At 46.8% G+C, this 27666-nt stretch overlaps 2 protein-coding genes across 9 annotated transcripts in view; one reads left to right on the top strand and one right to left on the bottom strand.

Moving 5' to 3' along the window:
- Positions 1-936: 936 nt before the first annotated feature.
- On the bottom strand, positions 937-13161 carry Itih1 (inter-alpha-trypsin inhibitor heavy chain 1). Its single transcript, XM_003480099.3, has 22 exons — positions 12967-13161; positions 12725-12745; positions 12242-12408; positions 11776-11880; positions 11264-11426; positions 10740-10853; positions 9574-9699; positions 9374-9490; positions 8578-8746; positions 8364-8489; positions 7288-7469; positions 6869-7054; positions 5688-5827; positions 4948-5102; positions 4846-4860; positions 4598-4618; positions 4143-4223; positions 3886-3999; positions 2817-3018; positions 1977-2149; positions 1331-1442; positions 937-1181 (listed from the first exon to the last, which is right to left on the bottom strand). Exons 1-22 carry the CDS (start codon positions 13078-13080, stop codon positions 1052-1054), a joined length of 2733 nt encoding a protein of 910 aa, XP_003480147.1. The 5' UTR covers positions 13081-13161; the 3' UTR covers positions 937-1051.
- A 5171-nt stretch (positions 13162-18332) lies between these two features.
- The window catches only part of Nek4 (NIMA related kinase 4), a 50785-nt gene continuing 41451 nt past the window's right edge, over positions 18333-27666 (top strand). For 4 of the 8 annotated variants that reach the window (XM_063257238.1, XM_063257237.1, XM_063257235.1 and 1 more), the window contains exons 1-6: positions 18333-18627; positions 21119-21385; positions 22922-23119; positions 23324-23431; positions 25314-25468; positions 27410-27551. In XM_063257238.1, coding sequence (XP_063113308.1) covers positions 18535-18627; positions 21119-21385; positions 22922-23119; positions 23324-23431; positions 25314-25468; positions 27410-27551 — 963 coding nt within the window. In that variant the 5' untranslated portion in view covers positions 18333-18534. Of the gene's footprint in view, positions 18628-21118; positions 21424-22921; positions 23120-23323; positions 23432-25313; positions 25469-27409; positions 27552-27666 lie in introns of those variants that run through there. The other 4 variants (XM_063257236.1, XM_003480100.5, XM_063257240.1 and 1 more) reach the window with 4 other exon arrangements.

The raw sequence follows: 27666 nt of genomic DNA, 5'->3' as shown, positions 1-27666 counted from the left end.
CACACAAAGGGTCCATGGCTCCCCCAAAGAGTGCACACTGTGATGCTGTATTGTAATTGGGTCTCAAGACCAAACTAAGGGAAGAGATTCTAGTGAGGGAATTCTAGACTTTAGTGTGAGGAGACCATGGGCTGCAGTTCCTGGTCCCCTGAAATCCCAGCTTTATAGTGGTGACTGTGTCTGCCTTTGGGAAGGCACCAGCTTGGTTCCTAGAGGTAGACACCCCAGCAGGGAAATGGGCTGAAATGGAGGCCTTGACCCCGGGGTGCAGCCTCCTGATCTTTGAGGACTTCTTCAGGACACCAGGTCTGTCTGGATATAGTTCTTTCATATGCTCATTCTAAATTATCCAGAACTGAATCCCAATAGGTTTTGGCCACCTGGTGACTGGAATATTTATATATGACAGATGCTTGATGTCAACAACAGGGGTTCAAACCCTGGCTCTGCCACTGATAAAAGTGATTTAGGACAGATCACCTAATCTCAGCTGTAGATGAGTATAATAAAAGTTTCCCCTAGGCCTGTGGGAACATACATTTAAAGAGCTCATGTGAAGTGCAGGGTGAGTGCTGGCTACTGGAAGCTCTGGGCCAGTGTGGCTGTTCATGTCACCATAGTAACAGTGGCTCTATCCTGAGTGGGGAGTGCTGTACAAGGGGCACTCTGGGGACCCAGAGGCCCTGGAGCCTGACAGCTGCAAAGATTAGAAATGCATAGGACCGGGGATTTAGCTCAGCAGTATAAGTGCCTGCCTGGCAAGTTTGAAATGCAGGATATGGGAAGTAGAGTTGCCGTGGGCTGCCCTCCCAGCCTGTGACCCACTTCTCCTGACTTTGGCTTGGCTGTGATCACTGAGTCCTCTCAAGGTGCAGTATCTTGAGTCACTTCCTTGCCATGCTCCTTCCTCCCACCAAAATAAAACAAAACAGCCAGTTCTGGGCATAGTCAAGTCACAGGGTTCTTTGAAATAAGGAGCCAGCTTGGTCAGGCAGATGCCCTCCTACTCTGCTACAGTAGCAAGGGAAGTCTAGTGTGCCAGCTGAAGGGTTCAGAAGATGTCAGGGACGATGTAGTCAGTGTGAATGCCATGGATCAGTCCCGCTCCATTGTTGTGGACAAACCAGCAGGACACCTCTGCTCCATGCCGGGGGTCCTTGCTGTAGTCCTTTTGCAAGCCTCTGGAAACAGACAAATCAGCTGTTACTCTTCTTGGAGCTCTGCAAGGCTGCACCTCCCCTGGAAGCACACACCATCCACAAGACCCCTGGACCAACAATAGGAAACAGAAAGCACCATGCACGGAAACACTGGCAAACAGCCCACCTACCTGGTGACTGTCAGCCTGCGGTTTTTCACCACCAGTGTGGCATCTGGTTTTGTGGGATCAGAGCCTGGCCGGAGGTCCAACACTTCAAAATCAAAGGGGTGTAAGAATTGTCCTAGCAAGGCACATGAGAGGAAGAAGGTACTGTCATGGGTTTGCTCCTGCCTTGCATTCAGCAGGGGCTCACTGGGGGCTGAGCCAGTTTCTTGTGTGGGTTTTTTTAAGGGCTTGAGTATTTCTGGTAAGACTTAACATCAAAAGCCACCTTAGTTCACTTGTTGCAGAGGCACATATATTTCTAGGTGGTACTGTTTTTAATCAGTTCTGAAGGAATCTGGCTGGAGAGAGAGGCGAGAGGTTTCGGTGCCCAACAGAGAACAGAACCAACAGAAAGGCCATATAGGAACAGAGTGGCTGATGACCCTCCCCACTCACAAGGTCCCTGGAGATCCTCTGGACCTTTCTGTCTGCTAACTGGACCTCTCGCTATGGCTTTAAATGGCTTTTGTTTGTGTTTGATCACAGTACTTTGAAAGGACAAGACCTTCACTGGGACAAGCCATCTCAGAGCTCTGAATCTTGTCAGCCACGCTGCAGATTGGTCTGTCTGGGTGCCCCAGAAACTGTGAGCACACCTGGCCAGACATACCCAACAGCCCGTGTGTCCGAGGTGACATCCAGCGACCATCCAGCACATAGAAACCCAGGAAGTCCTGGTGGACTGCACTTCCCCTCCACACTCGGTGCAGGACAACCTCAAAGGTGGCCTTGCCATCCATGGACAACACCAGGTTCCTCTTCTTGTTGATAGTCACCACCATTCTGCAAAGCCAGGATGGCATGAGAACAGAAGCAACTACACTGCACACCTCTATTTAATTGTCTCTATTCTACGAGACTGAGGTCTTATGAGCAGAGTTAAGTCAGAGACACTGAATTCTTTGCCCAGGGTCACACATCTGAGGAGGAGTGGATCCAAGACTTAGCTTCTAGCCAGTCTATTATCAGAGTCTGTGACCTCTGAATTCTACTCATCACTTATGTCCTCTATATGGGACTCAGTTCTGCTGCCCAGAATCAGGCTCTGGTACTTTACAGAATTTGTTAAATAAATGAATAACCAAAGGAAGGACCAAATGTGAGACAAGGCAGATGTGACAGGTGCTGAAAGGGAGCCCAGAGAATGCTGGGATTCAGCAGAACAAGAGAGTAGAGGCTTCATGGAAGCAGTACATGCTGGATCTGGGGAGATGAGCTGGCTTTGTTGGTGCATTGGGAATGGAATTCAGAGCATTCAGGCCCCTAGGCCAGAAGCATTTGCCCAGGAACCAAAGAAAGTGGTCCCCAGACCCTGACATGTCTGCACAGGGCCTCCGGGCATCGCCATGGATTTTAGGGATGAGGGCTCTGCAGATCCAGGCAGCAAATTGAGTACGGGAGCTTTGGGTCTTCACCACAACCCTCTCCCACCCAGGTCTGGCCTAGTTACCCGTCCTGCCGCAGCACAGCCTGGTCTCTCCAGGAGAACATGAGCCCACCTGAGCCAGGGCTTAGTGTGATGTTTTGGGGAGTCACTTCCAGCTGGAAGTCTGTTGCAGGATTTGTGATCCCCAGCCGCCCAAAATATGTGCCCTCATGCTTCCCAGGGCTCCTGGCCTTGCTGCCAATGAGCTGTCCATTCACTGAGAAACCTGCAGGGGGGCAATGGGCCATTGTCAGGGAGAGGTCCAGCGGTCTTTGCTCATGCGCTACAGTCATCCACACCATAGAGCTGTCGAAACTTGTCCTGTTTCGAGAACCAAATTTTCCCTGCCACCTCTCCCACCATACCAGCTGTCCTGGGCCTCACCCTCTGTCCTGGGCTCTTACAGAGGCCTTGCCTTCCTTTCTCTGTCCTCACACTGAGGAGGAGGCTCACAGCAGTGCTGTGGGGACCCTTCAGAGAGGCCTCCTCCCACCTAAACATCCAGCACAGCATCTCTCTCACTCTGAAATAACCATCTACGAAGAGAGTCACCTGTTTGCATTCAGTTTTCCTTCAATTTTATGAGGGCAGGGACTGTCCTGGTTCCCACTACATCCCCAGTCCCCAGCAAGTTCTCAGCAAATGCTTGAAGTTGAAGCAGAAGGAGAAAGAGGCAAAAGGTAGAGTCCCCATCTCCTCAGCACGGAGGGAGGGGACTCTTGGAGGCTCTACACAGCCGTGCCATGGAGGACGTAGGTGAGGACCCCTACATATTTGCAGGATCTAATACTAGATAAAAAGAAGGGGTTCTTGCTCTAGAATAGTTAAGGATTTCAAGACAGCAAGAGAAGAACGTTAAGAAGTTTGCCCTTCTAAGTGCAAGTCTTGCGCATTTATGTAGTCCATGTCCATGAGGCCAGCCCCGTGTAGGGTCCAGCTAGGATGCTGGAGCAAGGAGGAGGTAGGTGGAGCCTGGCCAAACTGATGCTGCACAGGGAAGTGAGTGTGCAGGCTGTGGGCAGTCTGTCCATGCCTGAATGTGGAAGAGGACTGTCCCTGCCCTGACTGGCAGAGGGCATGCTATCCACCCTACCTGTGTCAGGGTCCTGTACCAGGCTGAGGATCACACCAGGCTCCTCGTTGATGTTAAAGCACAGAGTGTCCTCTTTCTGCGGCACGTGGATGATGAAGTGGGGGTCAGTGTCCACTGGGAGCCAAGCACGATAACATTAGATTGGGCATCAGGCAAGTGGAGCCAGTGGGGGCAAGAATTCAACTAGGCCGGTCTTAGAAAGAGAGAGAAGGCCAGGCACGGTGGGCATCTGTCCAACCCCCCCCCCCAGCACTTACCACCTGTCACTCGGTTTGGTAACTGCTGGAAGCTGGAGCTGGGCTGCGTAGGAGCTGGCTGCAAGGCTGAGAGTACAAACGCTGTGGGGCAGAGCAAAGGACGTTGGGGAGAGAGGGGTTGGGCCCTCAGGGATTGCCAATCCCTCTGCTGATGTTTCTCCCACCCTCCCAGGCTGGCCTGAGACCACGAGAGCAGAGGCAGGCACTGTGTGCCCCAGAATGCTTCTCAGCATGTGGGAAAGAAGTTTGACCAGGTACAATGGTCTGGCTGCTCTTTCCCCTCTGATGGAGATCTAGGTGGGTGAGCTATGCCCTCATCAGGGGATCCCCAGTGGGGCAGTGAAGAGAGCTGGTGAGCTGAGGGCTTTGGTGGAGGTTGCAGGCTCAGCTGAGGGCCAGCAACATGAGAACTGAGAGGGGTGGAGATGCAAGTTGCCAAGGTGGCTGCCACTTACTCCTTCTGGGTCCTACCATCTCTGCAAAAGACAAAGACAAAGAGCACAGGGTGGTCAGGCAGTGCGAGGATCACGAAACAATGAGAGTGTGGTGCCAAGTTTGGGGTGAAGTGGGGAAGGGAGTCTTGGGGTAGGCCAAAACCAGAGAGGGAGAGGGAATGGGGAGCTGTTTGCCTAGGGGCTGGAGCTTGTGCCACCTGCCCAACTGCCAGAAGTCCCACACTAAAACCACCACCATTAAAACTCACCCAAGGGTGGGGAATCTGGAAAGGAGGAAAAAAGAAGAGAATTAACACCCAAAAGGTTTTTGGCCCACAGCCTCCCGCTCTGCAGACCCTTGGTAGTCATACCCTCTGGAGATTTGTCAATGGTGGGCTCCAGCCCATCCTCATCCTCCATGCCCCTGATGGTCATGGAGGTCAACGGTGTCACAAACTGATAGTCCAGTGACATCTTCAGGACCTGGGCTGACAAGTTGGCCTTCTCCTCCCCTTCTGCCTTCATCCTGCACGCAAGACACATGTGGCTCCAAGAGCCCAGCTCAGGCAGTGATAGACCTGTACTCCCTTTCCCTCCACCTGTTTGTTTACTCATTGTTTCATTCAACAAACATGCATTGAGCACCTCTAGTGCCTTATTCAATGGCTGTGGCCTTAAGGGTCTCAGGGTTTCAAGATATCTCTGGGATGGAGGGATATGCTTCAGAGATAGATTGGGAATTTAACAGCAGCGAGACTGAGGGCAAGTGGTCTGGTCTCTCCAAGCCTCTGTTCATCTGTTAGATGGGGATTAGGGGGAATTTCTCCACTGACCTTGGGGCCCAAATTAGGGTGTTAGACACACCAGCTACTCAGCAAATGGCTATCTCTTCCAAGATGGCTCAATGGGGCAAACAGCGCTGTCTGCAGAGCGCCCTACCCATACTGTTGACCAGCTGGTTGATGTTAACTCTGAGCCAGAACAAAAGGAGGAAAGAAGTCTGACCCACTCATCACCCCAAAAGGCCAGAACTTCCCCTTCTCTACTCGCCTCGAGGGCTAGGGAATTCTGGGGTGGCCTTGTCCACCCTTGGCAGCTGCAGGGCCCCTACCGCTTGGCTAGAAGTTGCTGGATGGTGAGATAGGCCCAGAGACGCTCAACATGGTTCTCCAGCAGGTGGCCACGCTCTTGGAGCAGTTTCTTCATTTCTTCCTCATCCACTAGGCAAGTTGTCCTGAATTCCTGGCCCTCCTGATATTTGTGGTGAGAGAGGCTTGTGAAAAGGTGTCCAGGATCTGAAGGGTCCCAATATCTTCTGGTCTCTGCAACTTCGATCTAAGTATCACCCACTTTCCCGAGCCTGTTCTCCTCATGCCTATTCATTTGTTCATTTATTGATTGATTCTACAAATGCTGGCCAAGCAGGCCCTGCAAGCCAGGCTTGGCGTAGGCCCTAGGATCTGGTGGGGTGGGAGGACCAGGCCCTGCCCTCATAGAGTTACTGTCTCTGGGAAAGACAAGTAAACACCAAGCTGTTCCTCCTGTGAGCAGCTTCTCCAAATGCCCAGAGTTCTGGGCATGCCGCATACTTGCCATAGCACACAAATATCCTCTACCTCCCAGCTACAATAATGGAGCCCCTTTCCCAAGGGGGTCCTTTGGTCTAGGCACTGCATAAAGCTATTATGAGGATCATTCCATTTACCCATAAAACAGTCTAACGTGGTGTCACCTGTGCTGTATGGAAAAGGAAACTGAGGCTTAGAGAGATCTGACTTTACTTATTCAAGGTCACCACTCTGGTTAGGGCAGAGCTAGGGTCCAGCTAAGCTCTCTGCACTCAAAAGATCTGTACAGAACCCTAAACTACCTGGTCTCAAGTCTACACCTGGAGGGCAGGGCCCAGATCTCCCTGACCAGTGAGTTCTCCTCCCATCCTTGTGCACGCACATGCACATGTTGCACTGTGCCACACAGCCTGGTACATGGTAGATGTCTGAGAAATGGTTGTAACGTGAGCGTGCATGGGAGGATATGAGACTCTTGCTATCTCACATACCAGGAGAATGATGTGACAAATAAGAGGTGGTACCCCTAGGGTCAAGACAGTACAAGTAACTGAGGCCATGTTCGCCCCATTCCAGCCTGTCCATTGCCCAGGTCTTTGCTGAGCGTGACATGTGGATCTAGGGACACTATTCTGGGAAAGGGAGATCCCTGGAGAACAGCATGGGCTTGGAGACTCCTCTGGGTGTTATCTGGCCTCTCTGCCTTCTGTGGGCCACCATTTACCCCTTGGGCCTTCACATCAGCCTTGAAGACCCCCAGTTTGTTGTCTGCAATGCGCCCAGCCACCACGATCTCCGAGCCATCATAGTACTGTTTATGCCGATGCTGGGTCAGGGCCGAGACAGCATCCGGGGGGTACTGCATATCCACATCCACCAGCAAGGGACTGGAAACCTGGTTATAGAAGCCCTGAAAGGATATGGGGTGTGGCCTCAGAGCCGAGCTCCTTGATAAGAAGGCACTGCTCACAAGATGGGTGTCAGGATCCCCACTTTAGAGGAGGAACCTGAGCCTCAGAGAGTTTAAGTAACTGGTTCAAGGTCACACAGCTGATTTGCACTCTGTGTCAGGGCTTTATCTCTTTTAGGCTGATGGGCTCCCCATGCATGCCACAGATGGTAGGTGAGGAGTACGGGAGAGACCTGTAGCTGCTGGGCGGCATCGTGATCCTCATAGATTCTCTGGGCCCATCCATTGTTCTCCATGGACATGACCTCCAGGAAAGTAAAGTCCACATCGTTGCCAAAGCCCAGGTTGTAGAGAGGGAATCTGCCCTGGATGGCATTGCGGATGTTCTTTTGGATCTGGGCTCGGTCTGTCACCCCTGCAGCCACACATGCAGACGGTGACAGGATGCCAGCGCACAGGCATGTGAAGCATGTGAGGAGCACTGCCCAAGGCCCAAGCCTCCTAGTGCAGACCACCTCCCTCCTAGGTGGAGGTAGCACCTCCTGGCATACCTGGTAACTGCAGCAGCTGGTGACAGAGCTCCTCCCAGGCCCTGTCCATTCATGGATCCACGAGGAGTAGATCTGATCTGTTTTAAACTCTCCCGTGTGGCTCCTTGCTGTGGCCTACAAAGCCCCACCCACCACTCCACCCTTGGTTCTCCGAGTGTACATGGCCCACCTTTTCTGGACAGGCTCTGCAGTGCCTATACTCTCCTATCAAACTGCTCCCTCTGCTAGGGGTCCCTTCCTGCCCCTCTCTTCTCCTTCCAGACTGAGTTTACTGTTCACTTCCTCCAAGGACCTTTCCAGACCTCACCTGAGCCAAGTGTCCCCTGTCTGTGGTCCTCCAGCCCTGTGGCACCCTGTTCGTTTAAGGGCTTAGGTCTGCCTCCCCCTGTAGAGCTTGGGTTCCTTCAAAGAAGAGTCAGCTCTGTTCTCAGTATTTCTTCTCAGTTCTTTGTCCTGCACTTGGCACAAGGAAGAGCTGAACACATGGTTCATTACCTGGGAATCCTAGCCTTCCTCCAGGCCTGGTTAGCCCTGTGTCAAGCACAAATGTCCCCCTTTCCCAATGCACAGGAAGAGTTGCACCTTGACGATCCTACAGAGTCTATGACCTCCACTGTGTTTTTAAAGCAATGCCTGATTTAGTCCTAAGCTTTCAGTCCCCCAACAGCACCTCCAATGGTTGGGTTTCCAACATTAGGGTGAACGCCTCTGGTGACAAGGAGACTGCCACTTCCCAAAGCAGCCCTTCAGGTGCTCACCCTCTGTTGGCTCCCCATCTGTCAGCATGATGACGATGGAGGCATGTTTGTTCAGTTCTGGGAGTCTTTCCTGAGCTTTGTTCAAGATCTCAATTCCCCGGAGCAAACCTCCATTTAGATTTGTGGCTGTAAAGGGGAGAAACCAGAGCAGGGTACACCCATATTCTAACGAAGTAGATGTGATCCTAGGGTGATCCGAGACCCCTGCGCTTACCTCCATGCAAGGAGAAGCGTCGCACAAAGTCCCCAGCTGCTTGCAGATTGGCTTTGGATGCTTGTACCAGCGAGCCTTTCCAAGATTGCACGTTGGAGCCAAAGAGGACCAGGTCAAAGTAGTCCTCTGGCCGCATGTCCTGTAGGATCTTAAGGAGTGCTTCCTTGGTCTGCAGGGGCAGGACAGTCAGTAGAATGACATGGCACCAGGTTCATCACAGGATAGCACCCTCCATCAACTCCAGATGCCCATTTCAGAGACCCGCAGTAGACCACAGAAGGGAGTGGACAGGCCAGCCAAGTGGCCTCAAGAGAAAAGCATCTCTTGCTAGGGCTAGGCGAATGCAAAGGAATCCAGCATGGCGACAAGATTTAGAGGCCCTGAGGAAGGGGTGTTTCTGTAGCTTGGCCTGTCCAGCCATGGCTTCAGCATACCGAGGGAGGGGTCCTGAGAGCCTGTGGGCAGTGGGCCCTGCAGCAAGACACCTCCCCATAAACCATCCTGATTATTTCTAGAATTTTCAGCAGCCAGATTTTTTCTTCCAGACACATCTCCTGGGGGACACTGTGGGTATCATTGTCACCCACAGTTTTGCTGTTGAGAAGTGAATGTGCTTGTATCTCCAGGAAGCAACAGCCAATCTCAGAGCCTGGCATAGCTGCGACCTCAGTTAAATCACTCTGCTTCCCCCAGGAGTGAGCGTCGTAAGCCAGACTCTGGCAGCCAAGCCAGTGTGGAGGGAATGACGGGACTGAAAAAGTTTCTGCTGGCTGACCTGCTGACTGCTGCAATTTACCTGCTTCACCTTCTGGCCTTCCATGGACCCACTGATGTCAATCACGAAAACCAGGTTCTTTCTCATGTTAGTCAGGTTTTGGGGGGCGAAGAAGTGAGCGAAGTAGTTATTGGCCACCTGAAACAGAGGAGAGTGAGGAGGCTACCCCACTAGCACCCCAGGCCTGCCCCCTGGGCTCATACCAGAAGCTTCAGCCTCACCAGGAGGTCACAGAGCTTGTTTCTGTTGACATCATAGGTCACCGTGAAGTCCCCGTTCAGCAAAGAGGTGGAGCATGTGGGGCAGGACTGTTGCTGGCTTACGGTGGGGCGGAAGAGCACATGACCCTGCAGAATGTGAAGACTGAGCAGGATGTTTTCAAAAACAAAGAAAGGGTGTGTGTGTGTGGGGGTGTGGGTGTGTCTGGGCACAGAAATTAGTCCAGTAGACCACTCACCTAGCTGCTGAGAGAACATGCCTGTATATGATGGGAGCTAAGACCTTTTCCTTTGCTTTTATACTTTTGAATTTTGGGGATTTTCTACAATACACATCGCCATTTGGGGCATATAAACAGAAACAAAATAATAGCATGGTAACATAAAAGATAGTAATCAAGCTGTCAAATAAAAAAACAAGGTGCCAAAACTTGGAAAAAAGCTGGTTAAAAGGTCCCCCTTGGAAAGCAAGTGTGTTTATGCTAACGTATAGAGGAGTCCTGTTTTGTTTAAAAGGACTTCTGCCTGTACCAGACATTTCTTTTCAATGAATTGCTATGGAGTAACTATATAAGGTGCAGAAGAATGAGAGGATTTGCTCCTGGCTCAGGTTGAGGGCGAGATAGGAAGCAGAGATCTCCCTGGGCCACCCACCTCCTCCCCACACTTCTCCAAGACCTGGGGTGGGGACAAAGCAGGGAGCTTTCAGGACTCTTGAAAATGAGTACCAAGTGGCAAATCCTTGGGTAGACCAAGGCCAGGCATTTTCGAACATAACTGTGTTTCCAAGAAAATTGAAACTGGGAGTCCTAAGCACAAAGCATCCACGGTTGTCTTATATGCCATTCATTTCCTTGCATGCTGTCCCAAGGGCTGAGGGAGACAAAGAGGAAACTGAGTCTCAAGCAAGTCAGGAATATACATGGGTTGATGAGTAGCAGAACTGGAGCTGGTGTATTCCCAACCTAAAGACTCAGGCTCTGCTCAATTGCTTGAGAATCAAGAATGCTTAGTTTCGCCATGAAAAACCAGTTGGTACCAGTCTCACTCAGTCTGAGGGCAGCCTGTAGCCCCACTTGGCTCCTAGGCTAAGCCTGGACATTCCACCATGGGTGAGCCAGGTAAGGAAGTCCCTGAGGGTCCACCTCATCCCCTGCCATCACACGTACCTTTTTCCCCGAGAAGGATTTCTTGATAGTTTGGGCTGCCAATTCCTTGGTGAGGAAGGAGGCCTGGGCGTCCAGCTTGCTGATGCCCTGAGGCTCAAAGATGTCCACATCGATCTATACCATTGAAGCAAATTCTGTTCCAAGGCCAGCACCTGGGCCTTCTGGGCCTGCATTACGTCGCAGCCAGGAACCAACAATTGACCCAATTACCTGCTCAGCACAGAGCCTGGCACATTGTAGGCACTCAAAAAGTGTTTACCACTGAGAGTGTGCCTGCCTGAATCCCTTCACTCAGCCACCACCTAGGTGCCATCAATGATCACAGCCCATCAGGCCGCCCAGGACTTTCTGGCTGACACATTACCTGGGTGTTCAGCATGTCTTGCACCAATCCTGGACAGTGCAAGACTCTCCCATCTCACAGATAAGCAAACTGAATTGTTCTGTCTGAGGTGGCAAGCGGTGGGTGCTGAACCAGTGCTAAGAGCCTTGGTGAATGTAAGAGGGCAGGAGCTGTGATTTACCTCAAAATGGTGCACCAGCTGCTTGGGCTTCACTTTGATGATGATGTTGTACTGTGTAAGTTTTCGTTTCAGCACCTCCTCGTAGGTCAGCCGAAATATGGCCTTACTCTGGGGGCCAACAGTGATATGGATGGTGAACTGCTCCATATTTCTCCCTGAGGCCCTGCATGTACCAGGAGAAGCAAGAAAAGGCAGACAAGTGGCAGATGACACATGGAGCCTTCTCACTCAGAGCGTGGCCCTCAAGATCAATGACTCTTACATTAGTGCTGTCTCCCCAGTATCAGTTGGCTGATCAAGATCAAGGCTCGGGATGGGAGCCCCAATTCCCCCAGGAGATCTAGGTCTGTGGAGCCTTGACCAGTGCACCATGCTGGCATCTGGATTTGGGTAGTTTGCTCACATTTCTGTCCTCTGGGACTTTCTCTGGCCATAGCCACCTTGGCCCCTACAGCTCTGTTGAACCGGGGAAGGCAGCCCTGGCGGCCAGGCCAGCAGGGCCAAGAACATACCTGACAAGGCCAGCATTCTCCCCAGAGATGGCAGCTTTCCGATACTGCTTCCATGCAGTTACTTTGTCCTTTATGTCACCAATGAATGTGTTCCTGTTTGCGGTGCTGTGGGGAAGAAACAAGGCCCTCAGGGGCAGTATGGCTCCTTGACCACACAGGCACTTCATACTGGAGGTGTGCTGAGCCTGGGTCCTGAGAAGGCCCTGTCCACGTGAGCCCTTGGCCACAGAGGTCAGCCCTGAGCATGGCCTTTGTTCCTCGGGCCTGGGGCTGAACACATTCCACTGGAGGCCCCAGTTTGCCTCTGAGACCCAAAGGGCTTCTTCTTCCCTTCAGCGCTAGGGCAGACTGTGCCTCTTGTGGAAGTGAGGAGATGGTCTATCCTGTCAGGGTGCTCTGTTCTTAACCTGGGAAAGATGAATGGACACGCCTGGGGGAAGGTGTGGGTGTCAGGCTGTACACGCACATGGCAAAGTCACTGATGAAGGCTGTCTTGGGGATTTCCACCTCGAAGGCTACTTCTCTGGCTGTGTCAGCACTGTTTTCTACTTGGCTGGTAATAACATAGTGAGCAAAGCGAGATGTAACTTTGCAGTTGACTTTCAAACTCCGGATGAATACGCCATTGACTATCTGAAATAAGACAGGACAGAGTGGTAGCCTGGGACAGGGCCTCTGAGTGAGTGAGAGACTTCTTTGTCATCCTGGGGCCCACCTCTGATGGAGGGTGCCAGATGCCAAAAGAAGAGGCAGGGCCTCACAGGAAGACCCCCTTCTCTCTTCTGAGACTGTAGAGAGGGGGAGGTGAGTAGGGACAGTCTGCCACTGCCAGAAGAGAGGAGCCCCCTCTGCCTGTAGCGCCAGAAGAGGAGTTGATCCCTGAGGGCTGAGGGAAAGCAAACCTGTAATAATGGCCCCGTCACAGACCCCTTTGCCCAGGCTCACTCACTGTGTCCACAGCCTGTCGCTTCTGCAAAACAAAGCCAGGGCCAGGGGTGAGTGGGAATGCTCGAAGACAGTTCGTCCCCTGCCCCTCAGCCTCACCTCCTACTGCAGGGGGTGACCTGTCTGGTCAGGGGAGGTTGAGGGTGGCAGGAGAGGGCCCCGATCCCTGAAGAGGGGTCTTGTGTCCCTCCAGGGCCCCCTCCAGGTGGATCTGCCTGGCTCTGCCCTGAAGGCTTTGCCACATACCTCACTGCTCTTGGACCTGCCTGTGGCCAAGCCCAAGACGGGCATGGCCTGCAGGGTGAGGAGGGACACCAGATACACACACAGCAGCGTCTGCAGCCCCATGGCACCATCCATGGTCTCCGGGCTCCTGCCGCTCTCTCATTTTACTCAGACCGTTAATCAATACAATGCTGAATAAACATGGATTAAACATTAGACACAGGGAAGGCAAATATTGGGAGGTGCAGATCAAAAATCAGCAGTAAAAGCTCTCTCCTTGGGGGTGGGGGTCCCAGCGCTGGGCTGTGTAAACTCCCAACCAGGCTGATGTGAGCTGTGAAGACCCTCAACAGCGCACCTTGTCCTATGTCTGCTGATAGGGGATTCGACAAGAAGTTACAGTTAAAATGGATTTTAAACTACATTAAGTAATACTTAAAAAGTTTTTTGGTAGTGGGGATTGAACTCCCAGGGTCTTCACACTGAGCTTTATGCCCGTGCTCCCCGACACTTATTTTTTCCCCCTCCTTTTTGAGACAAGATCTTTCTAAGTAACCAAATTGCCCATGTTAGAGTCAGACTTGCAATCCTTCTGCCTCAGCCTTCCAGAATGCTGGGATTATAGCGTGTGTCACCATGCCAAGAAACTCTAAGCATCAATACACTCTTCACTCGTGTTCAGGCCAGGGAGGTAGTTCGGTAGCTAGGACAGCACTGAGGCACTTAGCCACACTTGTGATTCTAATGACGCCAACCCTGGCAGTGGTTCTGTCAGAGGCAGTGTGGGTCCATTGCAGGAGGGAGGCTCAATGGTGACCCATGCTTTCAGCTGGTTGTTCATTGTTCTGGATTGTAACACTCAGATTTGGAAAGTAGGACATAAATCAGCTTTGCCGTGTTGCCACCCAGGCAAGGATAAAGATATCATTTTCACACTTGAGGGCTCATTAGGATCCACATCTTGCTCTCAGCCTTATATTGTCCAATTTCCAGCCTTGTGATGCTTCCAGGATGCTGGTCCTACAGAAAGTGACAGACCCAAGGGTTCACCGCTGGGCCTCTTAGACTCCAAAGCCCATTCCACAATGACAGAAATTCCTTTTGCCTTGCACGGAAGGAAGAAGCAGCAGAGTTGAAGATCCAAATGCCAAGAGTTCTTAAGGGACTTCTCTTGTACATGCAATTTCTTAATTTTTATGCCCAAATTTTCCCTGTCCCCAACAAGCCTCAGCGTACTGGGCAGACACGGCCTCTGGTCAGTCCACTCTTTCCAGGAGTGGGATGATCTGGTTGCTCTGACCCTGAGGAGACGAGGGGCCCAGAGGCCTCACTAATCTGTTTGCTTGTCCTGGACTTTGTCTCAGAGCAGCTTCCAGGAAAGGCACAGATGACTTTCTGACCTGTTTCTCCTGTCCTTGTGGAAGATCAGATGGATCAATGTGACACTGTATGTTTTCCCAGCTGCCTCCTGCAGGAAGTTTCTAACTCCTGTGGACATGAGTTCCACCTTCCAACCCTCCACAGCTCTTCCTTTTAGTGCCTCTTCAGCCTCTGGCTCCTCCTTGGGATTTTTTTTATTTTTGTATTTTTACTGGTACCAGGGATCGAACTCACGACCACACACTTGCAAGGCAGGCGTTTATGCCACTGAGCTAAATCCCCAGCCCCCTCCTCCTTGGGATTTATGGGGCTTCCTTTGACTTGGCTGGCTCTCTTCTCCAAGGGCATCAGCCCCCTGCATGGCAGCCAGTTTCCAAGTGGTACCCAGAACCTGGCATACGCAGTCTACTGTGGGCTCAGTTCATGCTGGTACGGGAAATAAGCAGACCCTCAAATGTACATTGCAGTAGAAGTGAAAGTACAGAGGAGTTTCCTAGATACGATGCTGACAACAAGAGATGAAAAGGATCATATAATATGTAGTTCAGCTTTTTCATCAGACAAAAAAAAAATTATGGTGGAAAAAACAGAACAGTGTTTGCCTCTAGGAGGGCACTGGGGATTAACTGAGTATCGCCTTTTTTTTGGTAAGGATGATCGAATTCACAACCTTGTGCTTGCCAGGCAGGTGCTTATGCTGCTGAGCTAAATGCCTGGCCCGGGGGTTAACTGAGAAGGGGCATGATGAATATTCTAGAATATTCTAGGGTGGCAGTAATATTCTAGTATATATATATATATATATATATATATATATATATATATATAGAAAGAGAGAGAGAGAGAGAGAGAGAGAGAGAGAATTGTTAACAGCAGTGATATTGTCACCAATGGATCAAAAAACAAAAATTGTTTCTTGGAGGAGGACAGGAATAATTCAGGTAGCCCTGCGGTTTGTCTCCCTCTCAGTGATCACAGGATATAAACAGATATAGAGTGTATTTGTGGTATTAAGGTTTCATGGTGAGAAAATGATTTTAAAAGTTGTCTAAAAGTCTCCTTATAGGGTTGATAATGAAATAAAGATTATAAATACTCCATAGCTTTTTGAAATTTCAAAAAAATTTAACCATTTTTTATTGCGAGAAAATGGACAAAATACAAAGTTTCCCTCTAATCCTTTTTTTATTTGCTTGATCAAGGTCTTGCTACATAGTGTAAGCAGTCTTGAACCCACTGGGAGTCCAGGCCAGTCTTGATCCTCCTGCCTCAGTCTCTCTTAGTACTGGGATTAGAGGCATGGGTCTCTACCCAAGGGTAAAATTGCTAGATAATATGGTAATTCTCTGTGTAATTTTGCAATAGTATTTTTTATTTTATCTTAAAGAGAATAAAACCCAACAAAACAAAACAGAAAAAAGCCAATCAAAATAAAGTAGTAAAAATGGTACAGAACTTCAAAACAGGATAATGGGAAATTAATGATGGCTACCATAATATATCTTGCTATCTTTGTAATAGTTATCTGTACCATTACATAAAGAAAAATCAAACAAAACAAGACAGAATAAAACCAATCAAAACATAACACTGAATAAAAACAATAAATCAGAATAAAACAAAACTGAGAAAAATACTGCACATTGTTATCTTAAAAAATGTTGCTCAGGTTACCAGACCCAGGAATAAAACAAAACAGTAAAATGGAACAAAACATTGGTTTTCAAAAACAAGACAGGAGGAAACCCCCATTGCTGACACAATGCACCCTGCCATCCTCCCGGTAGATGCCCAGACCTGGGGCTCCAGGCCTTGCAGAGTCAACCAAACAACACAAGCATCAAGCCTCTTTCTTACCCTCTGTTGCTATCATTTTATCCTAAATCCTCTGAATCAGCAGGTGGCAGAGAGTAGGCCATGCTTTTCTGGTTTTTCAGCTGCATACCGGCTGGCTCATGGGAAGGCATGGTTTCTCTTTTGGTTGAGGCTCTTTCCAATCAGTGTGGTGGGGCTTGCTTCATGGGAAAGCATCTCTTTGTGTAATTTTTTGAGGAAGCATGATACAATTTTCTCCAGCAAGCTGAAACATTTTATATTCCCATCAGCAATGCAAAAGGGTTCTGATTTTTCCATATCTGGTCTATATCTTGATAGAATTGGGTAGAAGTATTTGTCAAGATTATCTATTTGTACATTTAGGATTTGCACATTCTGTCTACAATGCAAATTTCAGCTGTACAAGAAAACCAAACAAAAGGGAACAACAAATAAATACTGAACTTTAGTTAATGCTATTTTTTTTGGAGTGTGTGAGGGGAATGGGGATTGAACTCAGGGCCTTGTGCATGCTGAGTAAGCATTCTATCACTAAGCTACACCCCCAGCCTGATGCTATTGTTAAAGATGAACAAAACTAGGCATTAGCTAAATTAGAAAAAACAGATTTTTATTCAGCAACTACTGAAAGCAGGGCAAAAAGCTGATCTGCATTACAATTTCTGTAGGGTGGTGGAGCATTTTAAAGGGACAGTGCAAGAGGAAAGAGGAGTAAGGGTCTCACTCAGATTAAAAGGAAGGAGAGAATACAAAGGGTTGGTCAGTGTAAGTGTAGTTAAATCAACTATGTCTGCTAGTTGGCAATTATGGAAAGTTCATTCATGTGGCAAAATCTCTTGACTTTCATTCAAGGCTGAATTATAACCCAATATACATATATACGGAAGTTAGGGCTCTCTCCTCCCACATAGACTGGGAGATAGAAGTGACATCTAACTTTTTTTTCCTTTTGTCTTCTTGAGAGAGGATTTCACTGTGCAGTTCAGGCTGGCCTTGAACTCACTTTGTAGTCCTAGGGTGGCCTCCAACTCATCCTTGATCCTCCAGCCACCGCCTCCCAAGTGCTAGGATTGTAATCGTGCACCACTATGCCTGGTTAACACTTTCTGATAATTTTTTTTTTTTTGGTTTTGAGACAGTTTCACTATGCAGTTCAGGCTGGCCTTGAAGTCACTTTGTAGCCCAGGCTTCCCTTGAACTCACAGCAATCCTCCTGCCTCAGCCTCCTGAAATTACATTTGTATTGTAATTTCCTCCTGAAATTACAAGCATGCACCACCACATCTGGCAGATGATTAATATTTCAAAGGAAGAGATTTTGGTTTTGACATATTCCTGGTTGTGTGTGTGTGTGTATATATGTATATATATTGAAATGAAATAGAGAAAGGTTTTATGATTATATATCTTTTCTAAAAATAAATGCTCTGTTGGGCATAGTGGTACATGTCTTTAACCCCAGCATTTGGGAGGCTGAGGCAGGAGGACTGCCATGGATTCAAGGCCAGCCTGAACTACAAAGTGAGACCCCGTCTCAAAGACAAAAAAAAAAAAAAAAAAAGTAAATGCTTTTGGGTAAAGCGTTGCTGCGTTCTCTTGGAGATCCTGTCTCAAACTGTTAGAAGTTGGGCTACACACTGTTCAGTTCTCACGGCCGTGGTTTAAGTCATTACACTGAGAGTTCTTTTAAGTTCTCAGTAAGTCGGCTGAATTTTTAAGGATCAAAGTGCACTACCGGTATCTACAGTGTATTTACTTGGCCAAGTATCAAAACGACGAACTGGGCTGGGTGCACAGATTAGACCTGTTAAAAACCAGACATACTAAAAGTTACTGGTGTAGCTAGAAGCTGCCACCTGCTCATTAGAATGTGAGCTCCAGGAGACCAGAAACTTTCTCGACCACACAAATAGGAAGTCAGTAACTATTTGTAGAATGCCTGGACTGTACTTGTAAGGAGCTCAGAACCAGGAAGAGTCCAGCGAGTAGAAACTATACAGCCTATATTATCGCTAGCACCAGCGCGATTGAGCGCAAGCCGAGTGCACAGGACTCGGTAGAGTCGCTCTGGCTGCCCAACGCTCTGGCTCTATGGTAGGTCCTCCCGGGGCGGCGGAACCGCTCTGGCTGCTCCAGCGTTGGCTCTATGGCTTCTCCTCCGGGAATATCCGAGCATGCGCACAGCCTCCCAGGCGAGGATCGCTATGGCAGCGGCGTCGCGGTGGGCTGGCTCTTGGTTCTCTTACCGCCGCCGGGCCGCCTACGCTGCCCACCCCACCGCTGCCTCTCGGGCATGAGTGGGGCCTACCGCCGTAGCCCACTGCCTTGCCCGTCGCTTCCGCTGCATCCTGACCGTGGGCCTGCGCCAGGAACATGCCCCTGGCCGCCTACTGCTACGTGAGGGTCGTGGGCCGGGGCAGCTACGGGGAGGTGACGCTCGTGAAGCACCGGCGGGACGGCAGGCAGGTCCGCGAGGCTGGGGCCCGGTACGGACGGGGAGGGCCGAGGGCGCTGTCCGGAGAAGCAGGCCGGATCATCTGGGATGGCGTTTCCATGGGGAACTTGTCCAGGTTATCAAAGCTAGGCCAGCACTCCCTGTAACATGTGTCCCAACCAAACGTCCTCTACTTTCCTGTGTAGTATTAAGTAGTGTGCTTGATCTGCACACCTTTCCGCATCCCTGACAATTCCTTGAGCGCAGCATCCTGCATTCCCGGGGTCTAACTCAGCGACTGGCAAACATTGCTCCTTGAATGAAGAGTCCCAAACAGTTCTCCTGCGGTCTGCTGGACTCACTTAAAACTCAGCTCTTCATTTTCCTGTCAGACCTCTCACGGCCCCCATTTCAGTATCATCACCCTTAAAGTTGTCAGAGGTGGCCACGTGGGAGTTATCTTTAATCCCCCCCGCAACTCCAAGTCTGTTTGTCACTAAACCAACAGGCCTCTCCATCTCCACTGGTACCAACCCAATCCAGCATGTCTTTCTAGCGGAGCCATGGCTATGGCCGTTGGGTCTCAAACGGACCCTGCCACATACTTGTACTTCTCTAATCCCTCACTTTTATCCAGTCAGTGATCTTTCTGACATTTAAATGTTATGTTACTACTCCTTTGCCTAAATTAAAGCACTTTATCTCCACCCACAGGGTAACAAGTCAGTTCTTAAGTATGATTTATTTAGGCGGTATTAGGGATCAAATCACACCTCCAGCCCTCAGTGTAGTTTATTAATAGGGTGAACATATATTGTAGAAGCCGAGGCAATTTTGAAACTGAAAGAAGACAATAGTTACATCAAGGTAAGACAACCCAGTTGAATCAGGAACACTAAGAAGAGATGATCCCCTTAAGTGTAGGACACATTCCTCTGTCTCAGGAGCTATTCTGCCTGGAACACAAGCTCAGGCATAAAAGATTTATTCAGTGGGTATTGAAGAATCATTGGATTTTTGAGCCGAGGATGAAAGATTACTTGCTCTCTTTGAGCAATAGTTTATATTTCACAAAGCACATTTATCTATGTGTTTGTTCAAGAGATGAACTGTATGATCTTTGAGCTGAGGGTAGTGTATTAAATGTTAGAGATTACTGATTTTTTAAAAAGGGGGAGTAATTTCGTATACTGAAGGTCAGTGACTTCTAACTTTATCGGGTCATATGTTTCTTTAAGAATCTAATGTAATTCATAGACCCATTCTGTTGGCAGGTATATATTTAAGCCACATTTTTATGTACCTGTGTAAGGAGAACTTAAGAGTTCAAGGAATCTGTAACACAATTTTTTTTGTTTTGTGATATTGGGTATTGAACCCAAGGCTTTGTGCATGCTTAGGCAAGTACTTTACTGCTGTTACATCCACAGTTCCAGGTTTTATAATTGATCTAATGATATGTGAGTTCAGATTCACTCTTTTAACTGTTAATAAAAATGTATTTTGTTGTTTTGTTTTAAAACTGTTTTGCTATGTTGTACAGGCTGGCCTTGAGTTCGGAGGCATAAATGATCAGTCTGCCTCAGTCTCCAAAGCAGCTGAAACTGTAGGCTTCTGCAGCAATGGAACTGTGAAATGCATGTAGAAAGGCTAATTTTTTGTGACCTCAGTTGGCCATAAATCTGTCTTACAAGAAGCATCATTAGTATTAGCAAGTATTTTCCCCAGTGTTATGGGGAATGATTGAGCGCAGCATCCTGCATTCCCGGGGTCTAACTCAGCGACTGGCAAACATTGCTCCTTGAATGAAGAGTCCCAAACAGTTCTCCTGCAGTCTGCTGGACTCACTTAAAACTCAGCTCTTCATCTTCCTGTCAGACCTCTCACGGCCCCCATTTCAGTATCATCACCCTTAAAGTTGTCAGAGGTGGCCACGTGGGAGTTATCTTTAATCAATGATTCCTCAATACCCACTGAATAAATCTTTTATGCCTGAGCTTGTGTTCCAGGCAGAATAGCTCCAGAATAGCTCCTGTTTCTTTTTTTTTTTTTTTTTTGATACCAGAAATTGAACTCATGACGGCGCGCTTGCAAGGCAGGCACTTATGCTACTGAGCTAACTTCCTGCCAGTTTTATGCTTCTTTTTTTTTTTTTTTTTTTTTTTGTCTTTTTCGTTTTTATCGGTACCAGGGATCGAACTCTCAACTGCCTGCTTGCAAGGCAGGCGCTTATGCAGCTGAGCTAAATCCCCAGCCCCAGTTTTATGCTTCTTAAAAAAACAAAATAAATACATTATTGAATAGGCTCCAGAAGGGGCCAGGGATTTAGCTCAGTGGTGTAAGTGCCTGTCTGGCAAGCTCAAGGTCGTGAGTTTGATCCCTGTACAAAACAAAGGAAAACAAAACAAGCAAAATGAACAGGCCGCAGAAGGTTGACTTTGAGAACATTCTTGTGAGCTTCTAGATACTTTAAGAACATACAAAACCGTGTTTCTATAGTAAAACACCTGTTTCCTTCATTAGTATGTCATCAAAAAACTAAACCTCCGAAACGCAACCAGCCGAGAGCGGCAAGCTGCTGAGCAAGAAGCTCAGCTCCTGTCTCAGCTGAAGCACCCCAACATTGTCACTTACAAGGAGTCGTGGGAAGGAGGAGACGGCCTGCTCTACATCGTCATGGGCTTCTGTGAAGGGGGCGATCTGTACCAAAAGCTCAAGGAGCGGAAGGGCCAGCTGCTGCCCGAGCGTCAGGTGGTGGAGTGGTTTGTACAGATCGCCATGGCTTTGCAGGTGCTGTGCTGTCTACACACTGTACTGCTTGTTCCAAGGCAAGAACATGGCAGATGTATTTCAGGAAATGTTTTTCAAAATGCTTACATTAAAAAAAATGTATTTTTCTTTTAAGCTGGGTGAGATGATGCGTGCAGGAATACTAGCATTTCAGAAGGCAAGGCAGGAGAATTGGAGTTTGAAGTCAGCCTTAGCTACATGCAAGACACTGTCTCAAAAAACTTTTAAAAAGAGGAAAAATAATGTAGTTTTTATAAAGTAAACTCAGTTCTTCTTGCTCTAGCATTTGAATGTGTCTGAGTGATGTCTATGTGACACAGGTTTCATGTCTATTTAAAAGAAAAGCAAATTTTTGAAATCAATTATAGCAAAGTCAGTTTTAAGGTCTCTGAGTTGACAGAGGCAGACTGTTATCTGCTGATCAGCTGTGTTGGGCTGAAGGGTGGCTGGACTAACTAGTATTTCTAAACTGAGGATTTGGGATTTTATTCTCTGTGGCAGTGAGTAGAAATGCAAAACAAGGGCTAGGGATTTAGGGTGTAAGCATCTGCCTGGCATGTGCAAGGTTGTGAGTTTGGTACCCAGTACAAAAAAAAAAAAGAGAGAAATGTAAAACAAGTGTGTGTTTGGATGAGCACAAACCCCAAAGTGAAACTGTATACTAACTGCTATTCAGTAACTGGTAGAGTTTTCTAGAACCAGTTGGCCTTGTTTAAATTCTGAGATACTTTTTAAATAAAAATGATCTTAGGAGCAGAATAGGGTGGCACACACCTGTAATCCCAGCACTCAGGAGGCTGAGGCAGAAGGATCATCATAAGTTCAAGGTCAGCCTAGACTACAGCAAAACTATCTCAAAAACCAAAACAGAAGTAAATAAATATAATCTTATACTATATTCGAAAATGTTATTAAGCTTAGGATTTCATGGGGAAAGGAATGTGTACTTGATGTTTAAGCTGTCTTTACCTTGAGTGGGCGTTTATAAGCATATTTTAAAACTAGATCCAGGTAATATAAAAATGACATAAATGCCAAGGCACCAGGAAACGATTTTGGAAGACATTGGGCCACTTAATGTATAGAATTTAGTTTTCTTGCTTTGAAAATTGTGAGACTGTTGCGTTATTTTGTTTGTTTGTTTCTTTCTGTTTTTGAGACAGGCTCTCACAATGTATTCCAGGCTGTCCTTGAATTCACTGCTCAGCCTCCATACACTGGGTTTACAGGCTTTGGCCACCATACCTACTGTAGACTTTTAACTTCAGAGTTTATAAACCAGTAACATTTTGGTGATTAAGTAACTAAAGCTCTTTAACTTATGCAATGACTGATAATATTAAAAAGCTAGGAATAAGTAAAGACTTTTTATTTATTTATTTATATATATTTTTTGGTGGTACTGGGGATCGAACTCACAGCCTTGCACTTGCCAGGCAGGAGAGGCGCTTTTGCCACTGAGCTAAATCCCCAGCCTAAGAAGCTAGGAATAAGTAAATCAGCATATATGTAATGAAATTTTATTTCCTCTCTCAGTATTTACATGAAAAACATATCCTTCATCGAGATCTGAAAACTCAAAATGTCTTCCTGACAAGAACAAACATCATCAAAGTGGGGGACCTAGGAATTGCCCGAGTGTTGGAGAGCCACTGCGACATGGCGAGCACCCTCATTGGCACACCCTATTACATGAGCCCTGAACTCTTCTCAAACAAACCCTACAATTACAAGGTAGGATCGGGCTGCGCGTGATGGCTTGCTGTGTCTTTGGAGACTATCCAGAATTTCAGAATTTTTCAGAATAGTTAAATTACTATTGTCTATGGCTCTGTTAAGGGAAAATAGAGTTAAAAATTTTTTTGTTTGTTTGTTTAAAGGGGGAAAATGTAAGTAAGATACTTAAACATTTCACCATTTATTATTTTTCTTTTCTAGTCTGATGTTTGGGCTTTGGGATGCTGTGTCTATGAAATGGCCACCCTGAAACATGCCTTCAATGCAAAAGACATGAATTCTTTAGTTTATCGGATTATTGAAGGAAAGGTAAACATTACCCGGAATTAACTAAGTAAGGTTGATATAATGCATCTTTGCAAATAGCTATGGACAAAATCAGTGATTATTTAAATCACTTGATGAGTAATCATTAATATTAGGCAGATAATTAAGAGTGGTGGGTTGCATGCTGGACATGTGTGTGCCTAAAATCCCAAGAGTTGGGAGGCTGAGGCAGGACAATCACCATGGGCTACATAGTAAGTTCAAGGCCAGCCCGAACTACGTAGCAAGACCCTGTCTCAGAAGACCCCCCCAAAAAAAGAGTGATGGCTTGCTTCTTTGAGAAGGGTTGAATTTGAGGAGATGTGATCCATCCGTTCTTAGTATTAGTTTGCAAAAATGGTTCAGTGGCTCAAAAGAATCAGCTTTTTGGAAACTTCTTCCTTAGTCACAAGAGTACAAGTGCTCTAAGGTGGTATGAGTATCTTTTCCTGAGCAGCTGTGGATGAATGAGCCATGCCAGTGATGAGTCTACTGTTTTAACTTTTTCCTTTGATAATTGTCATGGTCACTGGGAAGTGATTAAGAACTGTCAGCCACACCTGTAAATCCCAGCACTCTGGGAGGCTGAAGTAGAAGAGCTGCAGGTTCACTAATTTGCAGCCTGGGCAAATTAGTGAAACTCTGTCTCAAAGCATAAAACAGAGCTGGGGATGTATCCTAGTCCTGGGTTTAATCCGTGGGGCCAGGATTGTAGAGGACCAAGAAAAGCATTGTCAATAATATGGATGCCAGAGTTGCCCAGCTGTGTGTTATTTCAGTGAGACCAGTTGCTCTTTTGCAGTCTGAGGCATCCATGCACCAAGGGGGGTTTTGTTTGTCTGTGTGTCTGTATGTGTGTGTGTATGAGCAAGTCCAATTTGCCCCTAATTCTGCTACTTAAAGAATCACATTTGGTGGGAGTGAATCTCCCATCTCTGTTTCCATCGCTTAGAGCTATCTATTGGTGGCAATTTATTTCAAGGCTGCTAGAGTTCACCTGCCTGTAAACAGACAAGGTATACACAGAGCTACTTTTTTTTTTTGGTAATGGGGATCAAACTCACTACCTTGCATTTGCCAGGGCAGGTGCTTACGCCGCTGAGCTAAACCCCCAGCCCTCACAGAGCTACTTTTTTAAAAAGTTCCAAAATACAATCAGGCTGTACATAGTGACATATAACTTACTTTTGCAGTTTGCTATACTTGGCATATCTTGCTGGGCACTTGTCTTTTATTTTTTAAGCAGCAGTTTAGTATTCCTTCTCTTTCTTTCTTTTTTTTTTTTGGTACCAGGAATCGAACTTAGCACCTGTGCTTGCCTGGCAGGCACTTGTGCTAGTGTCCTTTAAGCCACACCTGTAATCCTAGCATGCTAAGGCAGAAGAATGGCACGTTTGATCCCAGTTGGAGCCACTGAGTGACTCAGTGAAACTGTCTTAAAGTGAAATTAGAAAGGGAACAGGAAATGATGCAGCTCCCTAGGTTCGAACCTCAGTAACACACATACACACAAAGTATGTGCCATAATTATTTTGTGGAATAAATGACCATAATTTAATGCAAGTCCATAGATGTTTGTTTCCAGGTTTTAACTACTGTAAGAACAGTAATGCATTGACCATCCTGGTGTATAAATCTTTAGAAATTCATGCTGTTACTTTTCGGGGAGAGAGTTATCCTCTAATATGACTGCTGGGTTGAAAGAAACAGTTTTATAGTGTTACATGTTATTTCAATTAGAGTACCAGCATACTTGCTATAGACTAATATGCTGATTATTTTCTACTTCTATGGATGTAGGACTTTTAATAAATATTGGGAAACCATCTTTTACTTTGTTTCATAAGATCATTAGTCATAATTGCAGGATTATTTTTCTTTGTAGCTGCCACCAATGCCAAAAGCTTATAGCCCCGAGCTGGCAGACCTGATAAGAACAATGCTGAGCAAAAGGCCTGAAGAAAGACCCTCTGTGAGGAGCATCCTGCGGCAGCCTTATATAAAACACCAGATTTCCTTGTTTTTGGAGGCCACTAAGGCGTAAGATACTTCCTTGAAAATAGCTGGGCTAACTAGATGAAGTAAAAGAGGGTGGCTTCTATAATTTTCATGTGCAAGAATTTATGGTGAGTTTTTTTAAAACACCAAGTAAACTGTGCTTAGAATATATAGAGGAGGCAAAATTTTACCCTCTTTGGGTTCTTTTTTTTAAACCTGGGCCTGAGAATTAAACTGATGAAAGACAAATTAAGAGATGAGAAGCATACAGATTTAAATTTGTCTACCAAAGTTTTAGGTGAGCCAGGAGCCCTCCTAAGAGGAGGAAGACCCAAAGAAACCTAGGGCAGATGTGGTGGTGCAGTTCTGTAATCCCAGTACTCAGGAGGCTGAGACAGGATCATTGTGAGTTCAAGATGAGCCCGGGCTACAAAGCAAGCTCAAGGCCAGCCTGAACTGCATAACAAGGCCCTGTCTCAAAAAGACCAAAAAACAAACAAAAACAAGAAGTGAAACCTATAGCTTTTATAAAAGATTGAACAAGAAAAGTAAGCGTGGAAAAGTAAACTTTGTGAGGATCAAGGAAGATCAGAATTATTTTTAATATGGTCTGTTTGTACAGTCTTATCTGTCTCAACTTTTCATTCCTGATGACAAGATTGTTATTTTCCTTCTGATACAGGGAGAACATCTCCCATACAGGGTTTTATCTCTTGGTTTCAGAAAAATGGAGAGAACTGTTCAGTGAACCATTACAGTCTTTACTATGTGTAAAAATAATCACATAAAATAGTATTCAAATTTATGAGACCATATATAAAGCTCACTCTTGATTCACATAGTTTTTCAAGAAATGAATTCCTCTTATCAACTCTCAGGTTTTACATTCACTAACTGAATGTCTGGGAGCTAAGACGTAGGGCTGATCAAAACTGTCACCATCTCTGTCTTCTCCGTCTTCCTTGTGGCAAGTTTAATGTGCAAGGAGAGAAGACAATAATAGAGGGCCCCAGGGACTGAGACTGTCTTTTTGTTTACATTGTCTGTAATTTCCAAGCAAGCAGGCCTTCCAACACTCTGATCTCCACGTTCTCATTGACTTCTCCAGAGGGATAGTCCAGTTTTAGAAATAACACTAAAACGGTTGGGTTTGATGCTATTCCTGTATGCATTTATTCTGCAAGTGAGAAAGTGTATACCACACAGTTCTCTACCAGTCAGATTTGTCAAATCACCTATGGCATTATTGCAAACATGAATCTTGAGAGGAAACTTTCACTGGTACTTCTCTACATGAGGCACTTTCTCATAGCATTTTTTTTTTTTTTTTTTTTTGGGGGACTGGGTATCAAACTCAGGACCTTGCACTTTGCAGGCAGCATTTTTATTTGGAATAATTTTGTATTTACAGAAAAGTTGCCAGGCTAGTACAGACAGGATCTGAATACTGTCACCTACTAGAATATCTGTGTACCCTCTCACCTGCTTTCATCTTTGGCATCTTATACTACCATGGTACATTTGTCAAAACTAAGAAACAGGGCTGGGGTATAGCTCAGCAGCACAAGCACCTGCCTGGCAAGTGTGAGGTCATGAGTTCAATCCCCGGTACCAAAAAAAAACACCTAGGAAACCAACCAACATTGATGTGTTGCTGCTGAACTCCAGACTATTTGGCTTTTGGTAGTTTTTCCTGTCATGTCCTTTTTCTGTTTCTAGATTCAGTTCAAGTTACTGTATTACCTTATATCTCCTTGGTCTTTTTGAGTCTGTGATAGTTTTTCACCCTGTTTTTTATGACTTTGTTTTGAAAAGTACTTGTCAGGTGTTTCACAAAATACTTACCAGATTTTTAAGACTATTCTCTATTCAGGTTGCAGTTTTTTAGAGAAGTGTAATGTGTACACATGTTTTCATATATGCATTAAAGCTCCTTAATCTTGACTGTACTGATATTCTTTAATTCTTTTCTGCCTCATAAAGAAAAACCTCCAAAGCCAACATTAAAAACGGTGATGCCAAATCCAAGCCTGTTGCTACAGTGGTCTCCAGGAGGACAGAATCAAATCATGAAGCAGTCTACCCCCAGCTCCCCTCTGCTGAGCACCCCCAGACACGTGTAATGGTAGGTGGCTTTGTTTTTTTTGGGTACTGGGGTTGAATTCACAACCTTGTGCTTGCCAGGCAGGCGCTTCTGCCACTGAGCTAAATCCCTGGCCTGTACGTGGCTTTTTAAAGGC

This window comes from Cavia porcellus, unplaced genomic scaffold (genome assembly GCF_034190915.1).
Source record: "Cavia porcellus strain 051 isolate PalLab524CR breed Dunkin Hartley unplaced genomic scaffold, mCavPor4.1 scaffold_10, whole genome shotgun sequence".
NCBI lineage: Eukaryota > Metazoa > Chordata > Mammalia > Rodentia > Caviidae > Cavia > Cavia porcellus.
The sequence above is the reverse complement of the archived record's forward strand: the minus strand, read 5'-3'. Positions and strand labels throughout refer to the sequence as shown.

Coding starts and splice junctions, on each gene's coding strand:
- Itih1 (XM_003480099.3), bottom strand. CDS start 13,080: ATGGATGGTGCCATGGGGCTGCAGACGCTGCTGTGTGTGTATCTGGTG. Junction 12,746..12,966: donor GCAGGTCCAAGAGCAGTGAG/GTATGTGGCAAA, acceptor TTTGTTTTGCAG/AAGCGACAGGCTGTGGACAC. Junction 11,881..12,241: donor TTCATCAGTGACTTTGCCAT/GTGCGTGTACAG, acceptor TCTTCCCCACAG/CACCGCAAACAGGAACACAT.